The following is a 20,862-nucleotide window of genomic DNA, read 5'->3' as shown; positions in this document are numbered from 1 at the left end:
CATGTTGCGCTTACTGGTTTTGCGCTGTTAACAAAGGCTGCTTGGAAAAACACAATAGACCACATTACGAGTTTGAAGTATTACGCCAAACGTGTTTTTACTCTCCCCCACGCCTCCAAATAGTCTTGTAGGGAAATTGCCATATATTTGAAGAGGCAGGATAACACTTGTCAGGGTGACCAGATTTAAAAAGTGAAAAACCGTAACAGGACAACTAACATAAAAGTAAGACTAACTCTTGAAAGTGGCTGTCTAGGCACTACACTTCAGTAGCATTTTGAGGAGAAGGGGGTTTACGTGTTACTGTTGAAAGAAGCCCATATTATAATTAATTTATCACAAACTACAACTATCTTCAAGTTGTAAAATGCATAATTTCTTCCGTGCGAGATTGTGCATTCCTGCCTGCCAGCTATGAAGACTTACTATAAAAAAAACCAGCACCACTGCAGTTTCCAATGGGAACATAACCTTGAGAAAGGGGGACAGAGCTCCAAATACTGGGACAGTCCCGGAAAAACCGGGACGTCTGGTCACCCTAACTGTTGTTACCTATTATTAAGTCCCGCTGCACTCCATTGGGGGTCGAAGGAAATACCGCCAGTGGTAAACCAGCAGTCAATAATGCCTGCATTTTTCTGGAGGAAGAACCTCCAGCCAAGTACTGGAGGTTTTTCTTCCACCCTACCACCACCAATGTCGCAGAATGGAGAAACTAAATGAATAGTGTGCCACAGCCTTATGTGTATGGCGGTAACAGTGAAAAAGTGGCATTTTAAATGCCTATTTTCCAAATAAGAGTTGGAATATTTATGGGAGGAGTTGCATACTAAGTACGGCATGGAGTAAATATCGGAAATATGTTTCCCATGCAGTAAATATCCAATGTGATCCCAAATCATAATTAGGTGGGGTGTTAAAAACAAGTGCTATTTGAAATACCACTTTTTTATCATTAGTGCAATACTCATTATGAGCCCGATTTTGGATGCAGTCCTAGGCTTGTCAAGCATGTTCAGCGAGTGCAGTGTGAGGCTATAGGCACAAATTTATGGCCATGCAGGCGGTGGGTCTTACAGGGCAGCCAGTGAATTGTGCCACAATACCCACCCAGATCTCATTAAAAAAATGACACCCCAAATTCCTCATTGTTGGTGATGATGTTAATATGCAGGTTGGTCTTGGGTGTTCCAGGTGTCTTTTGCGGAAAGGGGTATTTCTGTGCATAGAATATCATGTTAAGGATTAGGTGGTGTTTGTGGAAAAGAGCGACTATGCAATTGCTTGGCTGGCCTCAGCATTCGGGACTTCATACAGGATTATATACACTTCTAATGAAAAAGCAAGGTTTTAATCAGGCAGCTACAAGTAGTTCTACAAGTAGTTGCAGCAGTTCAGATGCTTCACTGACCTCGAACCCCTCACCAGATGGGATTTTGCCAATTTTACTTGGGGGACCCCTATTAAATGAAACCTTCACACTTTAGCCGGAAACTCAATTAAATTAGGTAGCAGCAACTGACTGAAAGGCTCAATTAAATGAGGGGCGAGCACTTTAGGAGGACCAATTAATTAAAATATCATCACTTACCTGGGAAATCAGTTAAAAGAGATGTAGGGGGAAATATTGCTAAGAGCCAAAACACCAAAGAGCCCACTTCACATTTCAAAGTTTAATCACATATCTAAAAAAAGTTAACACATGGGGCCTCATTACGAGGTTGGAGGCAGCCATGGTGCTTTAGAAAATGTGCTTTTAGCACCATGGCTGCCTCCAAACCCGTGTCCGAGTCTGGGTAGTCAGAATCGGGACTTACCGGGTCATTCCAACTTTGGAGGACCCTGTGGGATGTTTCAACCCACTAGTCCAGGCCCTGCAACATTACTGTGCATTGCTTGCATCAGGAACATCAGAATGGCCACTGGAAAGCATTCTGCCCGTTAAAAATCATCCAAAAGTGTGCAGTAAAAATCTGAAAAGTAGGCCACCATCCACTTTTGCCTATATCAGTGGTAACACAGGAGACCACTGCCAAAACCCATGACTTGGCTGCTCACAGAGCAAGGCTGATTGCAAAAGAACACAGAGCTGTGTGAAAATCCGTTTTTCTCTTGGTTGTCAAATTTTCAAAAATCATGGCCCACAAACCACCCAAAAGATCCAACCTCCTGTTGGGTGGTGAACATCATTCTACTTCAAGAATCCCCATAAATATAATGTCAGCAGAAGTATATGTTATCTGAACAAAGTCCAATTTTGAAGATGGTTGCTGGAAAGAAGTCTGTCAAAAATGGGTGCAGTACCGCTACTCGCCTCTGTCAGACGCTGGCGATTTCTAAATCTGACAGGAGAAACTGTGTCTCAAAAGCTAAATATGCCAAGGAAGGGACTTCCATCAAATGCAATATAGGGTGCCACACATTGATTTTCATGTTGAAAAAGACGGGAATTGGATATGTTTGCTGATTTTAAATTTGTAACTGTAATTTTGCACAAGGGACAATGTTAAAATGGACTATAAGATAACCTGAATCAGCTAAAACTTCAAAGAGGCTTCCTTCCCCTGAGAACACCCCACCCTGTTCCTTCCCACCAAAAGGAGAGGATATCGCATTGGGATACTAATGAGAAGGGGAGGAGACTTCCTCTGCTGTTCTGGGAAAGAGACAATGGAGTCCTTGAACTGAATGGAACTGCTAATTTGGGTGTGACTGACATCAACTGCCCTGGCAGGAAGACAAGCCATGTGACTCTCTGACTCAGCCAACCTTTTGAGGCGGGCCAGACTGAAAATGTGGATTGAAATTGGACTAAATATATGTTTAAGGAAAAGACTTATAAAATATGGTACAGAACGGACAACATTTTGAAACTTAGAGATTATTAAAATGAAAAAAATCACTCACAGTTTAAAACTAATCTGGAATCTGTGCAACATTCAGAGACTGAACTATGACATTTTTAATACTGTAGCTATTGTTATTATGCTAGGAACATGAAAAATTACAGGAATATGCCCAGAGGGTATGTGCATGTATGTATAAAAATGGTACAGATCCGAAAATGTGTAACCAACCAAAAGTGCGAAAAATTGTCATTTATGAACCAAAACCCATAGGAAGATAAGATTTTGACAGACACGTACCTCAGGCAATCTGTGATGTGTATATGTATTATTAACAAGTTGTGCATATTGAAAATATGTTTTTTGGGAAAAATAGATTTTCTGGGTAAAAGCAAAGGGGAGGTTCTTCCCTGGATTGTAAATGGCAGCATCACTCTGAAACATGAGGACACCTCATGACACACTGTTCCTTTCTCAAATCAGGAGACAGGGAAGTCTCTGACCCATCAGATCCTTAGAGGGTTGGGCATGGACAATCAGCCTCCCCACCCACTTTGGAAAATTGATAAATAGGGACTGCTGAGGACAGAGAGATACACACTTTCACTCATCAACTGATCCACTGGCGAAGCACCCTGCAGGAAGACCAGACTCCAGAACTCAACTCCAGATTCAGACTCTAGAACCAGACTCTAGAACCCTGAAGCAGAGGCCTAATCCAAAAAGCTGAACCCTTTTCAGCAGGCCTTTAGAATCTTTTGCAACCTGATTCTAACCCCAAACCTCCACAGGGCCTTACTAAACCATTCAACAGCCTGGCTGAGCTGTTTTGTTTCTGGCCAAGAACCCATGCTAAAACCCGAGATCCAGACCAGTCCAGCAGAGCTGTAACCCAGAACCCGTCAGATCCAGTCCAAGAGGCCGTGCAGACCAGAGTGCCTTCCTGAGAGCAGAGTCCCGGTGCCCTGATCCTGTCCGGTGGAGAGTGAAGTCCAAACCCTTGACCAGATCTTTGACGGGCCCATTCCATTTTAAACCAGAGTTGTGAGTATTTAGTGTAGAACTGTCCATAGTCATCTCTTAGTTTAAAGTAATCCATCCAACCCATTCCAACATATCCAGACTGCATTGTAGAATCTCTTTTGTCCATTCTGAATCCTTTCTCATCATCTAATCCCATGAGAATTGCTAGTGTAAGCCAACCTGTTTGTAATTCAAAGTGCAATTTCATTTGAAATCTTGACTCCTTGTTTAAATGTCAATTTGAAGCTAACATCCTCCGCTTTCAAACAAACCCAAAACGACATTCCAATTCCGCATAGTTTTTCCATAATTGCGTTTCCCGCACGCGGACAAGTTGCCACGAATTTGCACTTGGCTCAATTTCACCACCTGTGAAAACAGCTATTTCTTGTTTTCAACTTCTGAATTTTCGTTTTCCATCTGCTAACCATTCAACAATCATTGCTAGTGTTTCCCTGACCCAATCCAAAGCAACTCTCGCTAGTGCTGAATCCTAATTTAGCGAATTAAAATCATTTTTATCATTTTTCCCATTCAATTCTACCACATTGAAAAGCAATTGACTTGTTTAAAATCATTACTGTTCTCTCTAAGCTTGCTGGGGGGAATCGGGATTGAAACTGCAATTGTTGATTGTTATTCCCGATACCTGTGTGCCCTCATTCCATATTTCTATATTACATATTAGGGGGGGGGTGAGTAGTAACAGAGGGAAAGAGGGATCAGATTGTCTTTTGATTGAAGTCATATCAAGTTTTATTTCTGTTTTGCATTCTTTCCTATCATTGCATTTCCTTGAACCATACAAAGTATTCTCTGCTACATTATTCTTCCTATTCCTACTCCTAATTGATTAAAGAGATTGTTGATACTGTAATATTACCCATTGCTGATCATTGTTCATATTCATAAGTGTGATTCAGATATTATTCATATTTATAAAAGTGTGATATATAGATTGTTCAATTCTTCAAATCTTTTAATTTGCAAAACAAACCTATATCTTGGTTCAGTGAGACCGGGGGGGATTCAAAGAGAGGGGCGTTAAATAAGGGCACATCATCCAGAATTAAAAGAACTTTTGACATAAAAATATATAAATAAGGGTTTCCATTGGGCATCCCATACTAGGCATTGACTTAGTTGTAGTACTGGATTGAAATCACTTACAACCCGGTAAGTAACCATTCTGAAAACCATTCCCCATAGCTCTCAATGGGAATGGGGAAGGAGCTAATAACGGGCTCGCAAATAGAGGGCCCGTTATTAGCTCCCTGGTCCCTTAGAGGGTCCCGCTAAGGGACCTCGGAATGCGGCGGTAGGGGGTTAACGGCACCGGCATCCTTACCGGTGCCGTTAAGCCCCTACCGCCGTACTCGTAATGAGGCCCCTGGTCTTAGGCCAGCCATAGTGAGCTTGCCTTCCATTGACATATTGGCGCAAAAGTAACTAAGTTCCAGATTTTGGATACACAGGCAATTGGAGAATTGTGTGCAAGCAAAGCAGTGGGGTCAAGCCGACAGAGCCGCGAGAGAGAGAACAGAATGGGTGAAGCATGAATAAGGCATATTAAATAATATCTCAATATAGCCGACAACAGGTTTGGGGGTGTTTTAATGTATGAAAAGTGGCCGCAGCAAACTTACCAGAAAAAAAACAGCCTGCATGCGGTCACTTTTCATATGATCAAACACCACCCCCCCACCCCTACTTAATCGCCACATGATCCACTTCAACACTGCGGCTTCAGATCCGTCCCTCTAACTTGGGTCGGATCCAAGGCCGGAGGGTCCCTTTTTCTTTTTCATCCCCCGCCTCCCATATCGAGGGAGCAGGGTACACCCCTGCAGCCCCCGTTCCACTTGTTCAGTATGTATTAGCCAATCTGTTCTAATATATTCAGTCAAATGATACAGGCCAGATTCGGTCCAATGTACCATTCGGCCAAATATATTCAAATATCTACTAACACCTGACAAATTGATCACCATATATTACTTGAATCACCCTGGCATGTTAATTTTACTGGTATACCCAAGCATACTAACTGGAATATAATAATATTCGCAACATACTGGAATATTGAGCAGCACCATATATAGATATATTGCTTGCACCATGCAAGCGGATTGTAATCATTCTTATATTATTATTTTCTTTCACACAAGTTATTTTTACTGCCACATGAAAACTGATTCCAGCACTTGCGTCACATGTGGCGTTCATACATCTGGCACATGATTCGTGGTGGCTATTTCATAAGTTTGGTAAAGACCCAGTTCATGCTTCTGTGGCAAAAACAAACAAAAAACCTTCTGCTGGATATTTGCTGGTAACTTGTTTTCTGCCAGTGTCTACCTGCGATATACTTTACTGGTTTGAAATTTTAGGCACTAAGTTTAAGTGGATTCTGCAGAAATGTGGTGGGGCAACTACTGCAAGGTTAACCATAAATAAGTCCCCAGAAACAGTGTGGGGAGGGGGTAGATTTGTTGGAAAACGTCCACAAGGCGGAGCATCTCCTCCTAAAGCAAGGAACAGGGCCTCTGCATGCAATTTCGACGGAATTTGATTGGTCGACAGCAGAGCAAGTAGCGATTGGACCTCCTGTGGCAATATTCATGAGGTTCACAGAGCATTGGCACACAAGTTCTGACTGAAAGAGAAGGAATATTCATAATGGAGAGGGGTTTTACAAAGGGTTCGCTCCCCTACTAAGGATCCAGGGAAAAGCATGGTGCAACCAAGTTAACATCAGCCTTGAAGAGGTGTTTTGACGGCTATACCAAAGCCACTCAGCAATAGGCCCATCGCTTTGTTGTAATACTTACAGCCGGAGTCTGTGAGCAGGGAGCTGGACAGGAAACTCTGTGGGCCACGAAGGGAGGAAGAGAGGGCACTCAGGCGGGAACTCTGGGCATCAGCATTCTTCTTTTCCGCCTTAGAAAGAAAAAGTGAAATAAAAAAAAAGATTTCAGGCGAATATTCTGGAAACGCTGATCTTTGAGGCACATGCCAATCACAGTCAGACATCGATCAAGTATTGCTTTTTGGCCCTCTGTGCACCACTTGAGCTGGCTTTGTCCAACCAAAAACCAGGACCAAAATAAACGACCTGCACCCACAAACATACCACCAATGGAGGTTCAAAGGGGCCTTTGAACCCCTCACATTTTGAAAGGTGCCCTTTGCAACATCCCAACATTTCAACCCCAAAGCCCCTGCATCCTTCACTATACTATTTGAGAGCCTCAGGTGAGGAGGGCCCTGTTGGAACCCGAGCAGTGATGCCGCAGGTTCTCCCATCAAAGCTTCCAGATGTGCATTCAGTGATCTTTTCATTTAGTCTTTTCTTGATCTCCTGCTGCAGTGCTGTGCAGCCAGCAGGAACTGGGCCTGAGGGATAAGCTATATGCTATATGATATATGATATATTTTATTTATATCGTGCTCGTACACAGGTGTTTCAGAGCGCGACCAGGCGAAAGGAGGGGATCAGGGGAGAAACAAAAAAAAAATACAACGATCTTACTAGGCCAAGTGACATTGAGAACGTGCAAGTGCATGGGGAAGTCAAAAAGGGGTAAGTGCATGGAAGGGGGGAGAAATTGGAAAATGCAGAGCATAGGAGAGAACGAAATAAGTAATAAGTCAAATAAATAAAAGTGATAAACAGTGGTAGTGCTGCCAGTGATTGGCAAAGTGCTAGGTTAGTTAGATAGGGTGTATCTGATAAGTGCAGAAGAAGAGTGGGTTGGGGACTGTATGGGAACAGATACAGGCCCCAGTGCGAGGGGTGGCCTGGAGGCAGTGCAGGAGGGTGGCAGAGTGAGCAGGTACCTGGGCCTGAAGGACAGAGGGTGGCCAGGTGCACAGTGCCGAGGGAGAAAGAAGATCAGCAGGGGAGAAGAGGGGCAAAGGCAGAGGCGAAGAGGAAGGTCTTGAGGAGCTTCCAGAACTGTACATGGTTCTCCTCAGGTTTCAAGGTGGCAGTTCCAAAGAGAGGCCCCAGCCGAAGACAGATCTACCCCCAGCTCATTTCTTTGACAAACGACTGACCCTGAGGGAGTTAGAGGTTGGGGAGCTCATTTCCAGCGACCATTTTATGTTAAAAGTTCAAATTCTTCATAAAAAGTGCTCATGTTTCGGTGATAAATTGTGATGACTGGCCTGATTTTTAAAGTGAAGTTGATTGATTAGTGCAAGAAAAAGGTTAATTAAATACTTTTTAAAAATGCACAAAGCTGTTTGCTCCTTCCACAAGTAAAATGTTTTCTTTTTTTCCCTCCACTGCACATTTTATAACAAAATCAGGTGATGTTTTCTGGATAATACAACCATGTTAACATACTTTTCAAGTTGCCCTAGCTCACTTGAGAGTAGCACATCCAACCCTTTGCTTGCATTCTGCCACTTGCAAAATGAAAGGTACCAGAACTGAAAACACTTACTCCCGGCATGGGGTAGAGTTAGACCTTTTCAATACTGACATTGTTGCAAACACCTTCCTTCTAAGTTGTGCTCTGCAGCATGATGTGCAAACACTCCGTGGGCTCAAGCTGCCCCATGTCACTTGTGAACGGCCCATCAAGGCCAGATGTTTTTTTTCTTTGCATTCCAGGGCGTGTAGATCTTCATCCATAAGGGCATACAAATAAAGTAGGGTTAGAACAAGGCAAAGAAAAAAACAACACCTGCAACCTGTACATCTCCAGTTGGTTTGTACGATGACTGCCACAATCCCTCTGGTTTGGACTATGACTGCCACGATCCCTCTACATTGACGATGCTAGCTAGTACTGGTGGCAATTGTAGTCCAAACCATCTGGTGAGCCAAAGATTGCAGATCCCTGACCCAAAGACTTGTCAGAATTTGGGAATCTCCCTGCTGATCTTTCGGCTCGTCCCATGTAAAGAGTAAGAGCTTCCCGGAACAATTATACACCAAGGAAATTCAGACAGCTAAACAACTAAAATCGTAGTACCCCACAACCGGCCCACCCACAACCAGGGCAACCGTAACCTGTCCACTTATAACCATGGGCCGCCCAACATAGCACCCTCCCCACTATACTTAGAACTCCAGCTGCACACCTCTTTGGGAACCGACCAGACATCCGGTCGACACAACTAACCTGAACGAACAACAAGTAACACACTAGCTTCAACCACCAACCTGCGACCACAATGCGCAAGGGAAGTAAGCCCAGCCCTGGCGAGGAGGCTAGACAGGCCGACAAATCGCAACCAAGAACGTGGGTAGGAACCATAAAGCAACAACCATAGAGTCAGACCAGATGTTCCACCAAACCGACCGACTTACTAACCCATTTCTCCTTCCTGCTCCTCCAACATAACCAATGCCACTACACTAGACCTTGGGCTTGCCACACTACACAAACACACCAATAACCAATTTAATGCTCACACCCCACCATCTCTCTGAGATTCGGGAAGCAGACCTAGAGGGAACCACTCGCCACATAGTCCAGAAAACCATCAACAACACAAGTACACACCAATACAAAAGATAGTCATACACCAACAACTGCCACCGCAACTCTGGACCCCTTATGGACACAACTAACCAGTACGCACAACAGAGACCCACCCATCATCGCACGACACAAACACTAGCGCACTCCCGAGGCACTGAGTCTTACCCATACAATGACAACGCACAAGGCCTCCTGTACCAACTCCCACATGCAAAACAACACTGACGCCAGTTCTTCCTGGTTCTGAACGCATCCTCTAATCCTATTCTCATGAACACCCCCAGGCTCCCTCTCTTGCAGAGTCACGTGAGCGCCTGTAGAGTGCCTGTTGGTGGTGGCAGTGGACAGTATAAATCAACATAACATAACCCAATAAATATACTTCTTTCAGTCCAGCATTTACAATACTGAAGTTTAATGTTCACATTATATGAGCCATAAAAACATGGACATGAGCCAAAAAACCTAGAGTAACAGAAGATGTCAAATCTGACACGAGACAACAAAAATCTGCTGACATATATGTGCATGGCTTCGAGGCACTTTGGTGGATCTGGAAGAGAAGGGGTGTGATAGTACTACAGAGAATGGGAAAATGTAAGACCACTTTGCTGCTTTGTAGTGGGCAAAGAGTGACGCATTCATGTAAATGAAAGTGTGTTGCTGGATGAATGTGGGCATAAGTGTGTCAACATGACCAGTTTCATTGGCCTGGAAAATATTTTCACTGAGCACTTACTGTCATAGAATGCGAGGCATATATACCCCTGCCTAACATTGCTAGTTGAAATGTCATTCTAATTACATTCCCAAAGTATCTGGCTAAAGTATACCCGAGCAGCAGTTCATCACCCAGTCGACATGAATCGTCTGTCTAACATAGATCTCCCATGAGCTTTGAAGATTGCCACTGGCAGAAGGCAGTTTCTGGGAAGTAAGAAGATGATTCCAGAGATCATTCAATTATAAATAGGCTTTGATTTAGTTTTATTACTTGCATTGCGCACCAGACCCAAGGGTATCAGGGCGCATTGCATAAGACAACTTGCTTAGTTACAGAAAGTACATTTACATAGGTATATTTACATAATACAAGGTATGCAATCCAAGATAAGACGATGTTGCATGGTGGGGATACACATAAAATACTATATACAATTCTGAAAAGCTGCACGCATCTGTTTACTGTGCCACAATAAGATTTAAAAGACTTGAACTTGTTCCCAAATTGAAAAAGTGATTTATTGATAGCCCTTTGTTTGATGACACGTGTTTCGGCACAATACTGTGCCTTCCTCTGATCAGGGCAATGTCTATTTTGGTGAGTAAAAATAATGTCACAAAATTGTATAATTAAAGATGAGCATAATGTCATAACGTAACAATGCAGCAAAAACCCCAAATTGGGGCCACACAAAAAATGTATTATAAAATCATATGTTTTACACAGTTAACATAAACACAAAAGACACAAATAGGACATCCATTGTATGATAAATTAGATCACATCCCGTAACATTACATGAAGGCCATATAAAGTTCAAAGGCAGCAAATCAAATAAATTAAAACAGTTGTGTAAGTAGAAGACAATTGTGATTAAAACATACCATTCGGTCGTCGAGATTTCATTGGAAGAAGGTGGAAGTGGGGGTAAAGAATTATTGAAAATATAAAGAGGAGAAGAAGATAGGGGAAAAAAGAGAAAAAAGACACCCAAATTAGATGATATATACTACGTTAAACTGCGGGGTTATGTTGAGTATATAATCGGAGAAACCCAAGTGGGTACAAAAAGCGTACCCATCAACTGATTTGTCAGCTACACATTAACGTGGTTATCAAATGAGTCCCATCAGACTCTGTACGTCTTCTAAAAAGTAGAGGTAAGACAGAAAAAGGTCTGTTTTGTGCATAAATAAATCTGTGTGTACTATTACATTTTAGCCAATTGGTTTAGACAGATGTATTATAACCAATCCGCGAGTACGGTTACATGCTGGTACAGGTTAGTTGTAGTGTCGCATTGTTTACCCCTAACCACCTATGCGTTAGTTTTCGCGTTGCTCCGACACACCCAAACAGAAAAGGGGGTAGCCATGGGGGTTAAATATGCACCAGCACTAGCAAATCTAGTAATGGGCATGTTTGAGGACCTGCTAATTTATACTACAGAGACTTACAATAGACACGTCGTCAAATGGACTCGATACATCGATGACGTTTTCTTCGCATGGAACGGGACACCACAAGAACTGGAAACCTTCAGACTTCTAATCAACAATAACAAACTAGGCATTGAATTCATAGGAATTTGCAGTAAGACAGAGATCAATTTCTTGGATCTGAATGTCTATGTTTCAGGAGAACATCTTAAAACCAGAACATACCGGAAAGAGACGGAAGTAAATTCTACACTATATGCAACCAGTTGCCAGCATGAACCGGTAATTAGGAATATCCCAAAAGGGGAATACATTAGGGCAAGGAGAAACTGTAAAGAATTATTTCATTTCAACGAAGAATGTGAAATATTGTCAAGAAGATTTCAAGCCAGGGGCTATTCGACAAAGAGCATTGAAATTGCACATAATAAAGCACAAAAAATACCGAGAATACAGACTTTGACACAACGGACTAAACCTACTCCATCTGACAAGGTACAATTTATTACCACATACTGTGCAGACAAGCATATTATCAAGAAATCTCTTAGAAAATATTGGCATCTACTTAAGTTGGAACCCCATATTGGGGCACTTATACATGATCACTCGTCAATGATCTACAGAAGAGCAAAAACCCTGAAACAGAGTCTCAGCCCGTCACTACTACCAGAAGAAAGGAAAGAGACAACTGTGACCTGGCTACAAGAATTGAGTCCAGGTTTTAGAAAGTGTGGCACCTGCACGATGTGCAAACATGCTACACCGACGACAGATGTCTTTAAAGCAGACAACGGACTTCAAATCAGGATACGAGAACAGATAAATTGTAAAAGTAAACATGTCATATACGCAATCATCTGCACTTGCAGGAAAATCTACATAGGGAGTACGATTCGTGAACTTCGCTTCAGGATTAGAGAACACCTGGCAGTGATCGGAAGCCAGGAGAAGCATCTGCCTCTCGCTGATCATTGGCAGCGCGCACACCAGATGGACAATAAGCAACATATCAAATTTATTGGTTTAAAAAAAGTGACTCTGGGGTGCAGAGGAGGCAACCAGGAACTGCTGTTACGCCAGGAGGAGGCCAAACTCATCAATTTCTTCAGATGTGTGGAAACTGGCCTCAACACAGACATGAAATGTCATACTTTCTATGACAGCTGCAGACTGCAATTTGCATTGAACAGATCGCCAAGGGAACATTTTTGCACTAAGAATAATGTTGTAACGATGTAAATGGGGAATAATGTTTATGCTTATGATTGTAAGCGTCAAATAATGGAAATTGGTAACTGGAAATAATATGTTTTTAAACATGATCTAGATAAAATCTTTTTGACACACTAAAACCACTGTTTCGCTTACGTCTCACGTAGAAACATAAATGCCTCCCTAAAAGCCAGCAACACTCACATTATTTATGAGGAACACCAGACTCAGTGCTATGAAATAGTTTGCATGGCATTTGCATGACTGCCCTGACTCCAGAGCCGGATAAAACTACATCTTACAGAATGCCTCTGGAAGAGTGAACACTCTTCTGGGAGCTGATCCGGATAAGGTGTATTTTGACTACCTTAGTTGCAGGAATAATAAGTGAGACACTGAAATTAAGTCATGTAACGAGATAAATGATCTCTTAATGTATCATAGGAACGGACTCTTGCAGGACCCAAGTATTCTCGCTACAACGTACGTACCTATTGGCAACAATAATGTTTTTTGCTCTTAAACATGGCCGACAGCTTTGACAAGATGGAAATAGAGGCAGGACTACTAGTATTACTATAGTAACATCCTATTTACAAAGGAAACCGTATGGCGACTCCCATCTTGGTAATCCGACGCGTGATGCGTGAACCTTGACATTTTCAGGTAAGCTCTAGGGGGCTATCTAGCCCACCTATCAGCACACCAATCAGCTAAGGGTCCGCACTGCAGACGGCAATAGATTCCCCCCTCCCCCACATGGGTGATACCGCATTACTCTTTTCGTACCCTTATTGTTGTACACACGCCAACATGAACACTTAAGACAGAGCATGGTCACAACAATTTAAAGAACATGCATACACTTGAGGTAACTTAATACACCCCTAAATAATCATGTCGGAGCACCGCGAAAACTAACGCATAGGCGGTTAGGGGTAAACAATGCGACACTACAACTAACCTGTACCAGCATGTAACCGTACTCACAGATTGGTTATAATACATCTGTCTAAACCAATTGGCTGAAATGTAATAGTACACACAGATTTATTTATGCACAAAACAGACCTTTATGTCTTACCTCTACTTTTTAGAAGACGTACAGAGTCTGATGGGACTCATTTGATAACCACGTTAATGTGTAGCTGACAAATCAGTTGATGGGTAAGCTTTTTGTACCCACTTGGGTTTCTCCGATTATATACTCAACATAACCCCACAGGTTAACGTAGTATATATCGTCTAATTTGGGTGTCTTTTCTCTCTTTTTTCCCCTCTCTTCTTCTCCTCTTTATATTTTCAATTATTCTTTACCCCCACTTCCACCCTCTTCCAATGAAATCTCGAGGACCGAATGGTATGTTTTAATCACAATTGTCTTCTACTTACACAACTGTTTTAATTTATTTGATTTGCTGCCTTTGAACTTTATATGGCCTTCATGTAATGTTACGGGATGTGATCTAATTTATCATACAATGGATGTCCTATTTGTGTCTTTTGTGTTTATGTTAACTGTGTAAAACATATGATTTTATAATACATTTTTTGTGTGGCCCCAATTTGGGGTTTTTGCTGTATTGTTACGTTATGACATTATGCTCATCTTTAATTATACAATTTTGTGACATTATTTTTACTCACCAAAATAAACATTGCCCTGATCTGAGGAAGGCACAGGGATTGTGCCGAAACACGTGTCATCAAACAAAGGGCTATCAATAAATCACTTTTTCAATTTGGGAACAAGTTCAAGTCTTTTAAATCTTATTGTGGCGCAGTAAACAGATGCGTGCAGCTTTTTTGATTACTTTTACAATCGGAGTGAGGGAACTCAGTGTCTCCGGTCTTCCTGCACGCACCATTGCGACACCACCTAAATGGTGATCAGAGCTCAAGTCGCGGAGGTCTAAGAGTGATTCTTTCAAAAAGTTCCCTGTGTTCTTATACTTTCAGTTATCACTCACCACGCAGACTACGGAAATGTCAGAGAGAAAAAAGAAAAAAGGGAAAAAAAGAAAAAACATAATGGCGGAATATCTAGAAAATCGAGATGAGGAAGCTAGCAACCTGTTCACACCGAAAGGGAACAATGCCCATTCATTTGGGACGAGTACACCAAAACGGGAGGATTTGAGATACAAATTTATTAAGTTGGAAAGAGTGTCACGGAAAGAGATTGACAAATACTGGGAAGCCATTTCACTGAAGAACTATCTAAGCAAGAAACAAGTTCCTCGTGGTTGAAGAATCCTGATCTTCCCAGACTTCAACAAAGATGAAGACAAGGACCTGGCGGAAGATTGGGAAAAGAATTTGGAATCGTGTTCCACACGAATGTTGGAGATGTTGGTGGAACATGCCACACGGGAACAAAAGAGAGCCATTGAACAAATAGAAACAATTAAGAAAGGAATTACGGACGCAAAAGCATTGGAAGCAACCAAGGAGAAAAACTATTTGAAGATGTATGAGGTACTAAAAGAATATCAAGATGATATCAAACTACGGAAACTACGGAAATTTTACAGAGATGAGAGAGACTATAAAGAAGACAGTGTATACATTTCAAGATAAATATAAAACTGACCACACCCTCATCTAAAGAAAGCACACCAAATACATCACCGGCAAGTTCGGATGCAGAGGAATTATCGGAAGGAGAACCACTTGCATCAGAGGTCGACAACAGAGCAGGGAAAGGTTTCCTCAACCAGATAAGGAGATATAAAAAAGGCAATAGGACCCAAACACTAAAGCAAGTCCGTTTTCAGTTAACGAACCTCCCAAACAAGAAACAACCTTTACTCGGAGAAGAGGAAGGAGGGGGTCAGGTAGACACAGGCAACCCAGATGCCTTAGAAGAATCTTGAAGATTAACGAGAGCAGGAACCAGGGCAGCGGCCAAGAAGAGCCAATGAATACTCTTGTGATGAACCTATCAGACACAGAACTAACACAGGATGAAATCTCTCTCCTTAACAAAGGATTATCATTCGCACCAACTGCCTATATGGAACCCATGCAAGTGCATATTGATTTGTTTAAATTTGTGAGAAAATTAAAACTTAAGAAATTCTTCACGACTCAAGTAGAAAAAGTGAAACCAACTTCAGATCCAGTGAGAACAAGTGAAGTCACGATAGAGGAACTAGGCAACATTCACCTTTTGAGATCATTACAGGAACCAGAAAATTTCCCCATCCATCAGACCATGCAAGAACTAACAATCTTACCTATTGGTCCAATCAGTAAAGAACTCAAACCTACATCTAAATTCTTACCACAACTACCTCCGGACAATATGATAGACGCTTTCTATAAATCAGTCACGAAAGACCTGTACAAGACTCAAGACAAACTGAGAAACAACCGCAGACAGACAGAACGGGAGGACCTTACACTACAAGAGAAGAGCGCACTCCACAAACTGAAAACCAATCGACACCTGGTCATTAAAGAAGCCAACAAAGGTGGAAATATAGTTGTTATGAACCGTAGGGACTATATTAAGATGGCTCAAAATCATCTCGATACTCCAAACTGTTATGAAGCTTTGACAAGTAACCCGAAGAATAAGATTGTCCAAGACCTTAAGGATTCAATTGACGGATGGTACCGACAGGGCCTCATCACAGATATGGAAAAAAGATTTCTGTTCATTCCCAAACCGATATTACCAACTATTTACTTCCTTCCTAAGGTGCACAAGGCCTTCTCCACCATCCCAGAAGGAAGACCAATTCTGAGTGGAATAGGTTGGGTCACGGAACCACTATCAGAATACATTGATAACATATCAAGACCCAAGGTCAAACTGGTAAAAGCCTACCTAAAAGATACAACTGCTGCAATACATATTATCGAAAGGATTCACTGGCAGTCTAAATACTATCTCACCACATGGGATGTCAAGGCCCTCTATACGTTCATTGGACATGATCTTGCCCTTGACACCGTTGACTACATTTTTAAAGAGGAATCAGCATCACATTTCCCGTTCGTTTGCATGCTAAAAGAAATGCTCATGGCCACCCTAGATAATAGCATCTTCACCTTTAACAACATCTTTTTCAAACAGAAAAGGGGGGTAGCCATGGGGGTTAAATATGCACCGGCACTAGCAAATCTAGTAATGGGCATGTTTGAGGACCTGCTAATTTATACTACAGAGACTTACAATAGACACATCGTCAAATGGACTCGATACATCGATGACGTTTTCTTCGTATGGAACGGGACACCACAAGAACTGGAAACCTTCAGACTTCAAATCAACAATAACAAACTAGGCATTGAATTCATAGGAATTTGCAGTAAGACAGAGATCAATTTCTTGCATCTGAATGTCTATGTTTCAGGAGAACATCTTAAAACCAGAACATACCGGAAAGAGACAGAAGTAAATTCTACACTATATGCCACCAGTTGCCACCATGAACCGGTAATTAGGAATATCCCAAAGGGGGAATACATTTTGGCAAGGAGAAACTGTAAAGAATTATTTCATTTCAACGAAGAATGTGAAATATTGTCAAGAAGATTTCAAGCCAGGGGCTATTCGACCAAGAGCATTGAAATTGCACATAATAAAGCACAAAAAATAGCGAGAATACAGACTTTGACACAACGGACTAAACGTACTCCATCTGACAAGGTACAATTTATTACCACATACTGTGCAGACAAGCATATTATCAAGAAATCTCTTAGAAAATATTGGCATCTACTTAAGTTGGAACCCCATATTGGGGCACTTATACATGATCACCCGTCAATGATCTACAGAAGAGCAAAAACCCTGAAACAGAGTCTCAGCCCGTCACTACTACCAGAAGAAAGGAAAGAGGCAACTGTGACCTGGCTACAAGAATTGAGTCCAGGTTTTAGAAAGTGTGGCACCTGCACGATGTGCAAACATGCTACACCGACGACAGATGTCTTTAAAGCAGACAACGGACTTCAAATCAGGATATGAGAACAGATAAATTGTAAAAGTAAACATGTCATATACGCAATCATCTGCACTTGCAGGAAAATCTACATAGGGAGTACGATTCGTGAACTTCGCTTCAGGATTAGAGAACACCTGGCAGTGATCGGAAGCCAGGAGAAGCATCTGCCTCTCGCTGATCATTGGCAGCGCGCACACCAGATGGACAATAAGCAACATATCAAATTTATTGGTTTAAAAAAAGTGACTCTGGTGTGCAGAGGAGGCAACCAGGAACTGCTGTTACGCCAGGAGGAGGCCAAACTCATCAATTTCTTCAGATGTGTGGAAACTGGCCTCAACACAGACAATGAAATGTCATACTTTCTATGACTTCTGCAGACTGCAATTTGCATTGAACAGATCACCAAGGGAACATTTTTGCACTAAGAATAATGTTGTAACGATGTAAATTGGGAATAATGTTTATGCTTATGATTGTAAGCGGTAAATAATGGAAATTGGTAACTGGAAATAATATGTTTTTAAACATGATCTAGATAAAATCTTTATGACACACTAAAACCACTGTTTCGCTTATGTCTCACGTAGAAACATAAATGCCTCCCTAAAAGCCAGCAACACTCACATTATTTATGAGGAACACCAGACTCAGTGCTATGAAATAGTTTGCATGGCATTTGCATGACTGCCCTGACTCCAGAGCCGGATAAGACTACATCTCCCAGAATGCCTCTGGAAGAGTGAACACTCTTCTGGGAGCTGATCCGGATAAGGTGTATTTTGACTACCTTAGTTGCAGGAATAATAAGTGAGACACTGAAAAGTCATGGAACGAGATAAATGATCTCTTAATGTATCATAGGAACGCACTCTTGCAGGACCCAAGTATTCTCGCTACAACGTACGTACCTATTGGCAACAATATGTTTTTTGCTCTTAAACATGGCCGACAGCTTTGACAAGATGGAAATAGAGGTAGGACTACTAGTATTACTATAGTAACATCCTATATACAAAGGAAACCGTATGGCAACTCCCATCTTGGTAATCCGACGCGTGATGCGTGAATCTTGAAATTTTCAGGTAAGCCCTAGGGGGCTATCTAGCCCACCTATCAGCACACCAATCAGCTAAGGGTCCGCACTGCAGACGGCAATAGATTCCCCCCCTCCCCCACATGGGTGATACCGCATTACTCTTTTCGTACCCTTATTGTTGTACACGCGCCAACATGAACACTTAAGACAGAGCATGGTCACAACAATTTAAAGAACATGCATACACTTGAGGTAACTTAATACACCCCTCAATAATCGTGTCGTAGCACCGCGTAAACTAACGCATAGGCGGTTAGGGGTAAACAATGCGACACTACAACTAACCTGTACCAGCATGTAACTGTACTCATGGATTGGTTATAATACATCTGTCTAAACCAATTGGCTGAAATGTAATAGTACACACAGATTTATTTATGCACAAAACAGACCTTTATGTCTTACCTCTACTTTTTAGAAGACGTACAGAGTCTGATGGGACTCATTTGATAACCACGTTAATGTGTAGCTGACAAATCAGTTGATGGGTAAGCTTTTTGTACCCACTTGGGTTTCTCCGATTATATACTCAACATAACCCCGCAGTTTAACGTAGTATATATCGTCTAATGTGGGTGTCTTTTCTCTCTTTTTTCTCCTATCTTCTTCTCCTCTTTATATTTTCAATTATTCTTTACCCCCACTTCCACCCTCTTCCAATGAAATCTCGACGACCAAATGGTATGTTTTAATCACAATTGTCTTCTACTTACACAACTGTTTTAATTTATTTGATTTGCTGCCTTTGAACGTTATATGGCCTTCATGTAATGTTACGGGATGTGATCTAATTTATCATACAATGGATGTCCTATTTGTGTCTTTTGTGTTTATGTTAACTGTGTAAAACATATGATTTTATAATACATTTTTTGTGTGGCCCCAATTTGGGGTTTTTGCTGTATTGTTACGTTCTGACATTATGCTCAACTTTAATTATACAATTTTGTGACATTATTTTTACTCACCAAAATAGACATTGCCCTGATCTGAGGAAGGCACAGGGATTGTGCCGAAACATGTGTCATCAAACAAAGGGCTATCAATAAATCACTTTTTCAATTTGGGAACAAGTTCAAGTCTCTTAAATCTTATTGTGGCGCAGTAAACAGATGCGTGCAGCTTTTTTGATTATTGTTACAATCGGAGTGGGGGAAACTCAGTGTCTCCGGTCTTCCTGCACGCACCATTGCGACACCACCTAAATGGTGATCAGAGCTCAAGTTGCGGAGGTCTAAGAGTGATTCTTTCAAAAAGTTCCCTGTGTTCTTATATACAATTCTGGTAACACGTTGTGGTGTGCAAGGGAGAGCAGGAGGTGGAATGGAGTCATATGCCAGATTGCTGGTCCGAGTCTTTGAGCCAGCTTATGAGGTTCTGCTGGAGTTGTGGGTAAGATTGATCTTCTCGCAGGGGAGGGGGTAGAGAGTTCCACAGTTGGGCTGCCTTAACTGGGAAATTGCGTCCCCCCAACTCTGGAGAGTTTAAATCTTGGGACCAAAAGGCAATTGGTGTTTGATAATCTGGAAGGTCTAAAAGAGGTTTTTCTAGTGATTCTTGTTTAGACATTTGTATGTGAGAGAAGCCACTTTCAACTGGATTTTATCTTGTGTGAATAAGCAGTTGTTTAATCTTCTTGTTTCAGAGCTAGGATCGCTCCTGGAGATACCGAGTGCAGCCCTAAGAGCATTGTTCTGGAGAAGCTGGATTTTCTTGATAGTTTCCTTGTTGGCCCTGAAGTAGAGAGAGTTACAGTAATCCAGCTTCGACAGAACAAGAGCTCTTGCTAGGGTAATGCAGCTGTTGTTGGACAGGAAAAGTTTACCTGCTCTGATTAATTTACAAGTGGATGCTGTGGCGGATGCCATTGAATTAACCTGTTTCTTGAAGGAGAGGGTTGAGTCCAGGTAGAAACCCAGAGCTTTATCCTCGCTAGCTACCGTAATGGGGTTGCTATCAACATTGAATGTAGAGTATTTTATATTTGAGGGTTGAGGGAGTGCCCAAGATAATGATCTCAGTCGGTCCGCTTTAGTAAATCTACATTTCATGAATAGATG

General features: G+C 41.8%; 1 protein-coding gene across 7 annotated transcripts in view; it reads right to left on the bottom strand.

Moving 5' to 3' along the window:
- CEP128 (centrosomal protein 128) overlaps positions 1-20,862 on the bottom strand; it is an 864,240-nt gene that overhangs the window by 37,169 nt on the left and 806,209 nt on the right. For all 7 annotated transcript variants that reach the window (XR_011283785.1, XR_011283784.1, XR_011283786.1 and 4 more), the window contains one exon: positions 6,701-6,809. Coding sequence is in view for 4 of the 7 variants with exons in the window: in XM_069637862.1 (XP_069493963.1) it covers positions 6,701-6,809 (109 nt within the window). In the remaining 3 variants the exon portion in view is untranslated. The remainder of the gene's footprint in view (positions 1-6,700; positions 6,810-20,862) is intronic.

The sequence above is a fragment of the Ambystoma mexicanum genome, chromosome 14 (assembly GCF_040938575.1).
Source record: "Ambystoma mexicanum isolate Mex_15411 chromosome 14, UKY_AmexF1_1, whole genome shotgun sequence".
Lineage (NCBI taxonomy): Eukaryota > Metazoa > Chordata > Amphibia > Caudata > Ambystomatidae > Ambystoma > Ambystoma mexicanum.
This window is presented reverse-complemented; position numbering and strand designations above follow the sequence as displayed.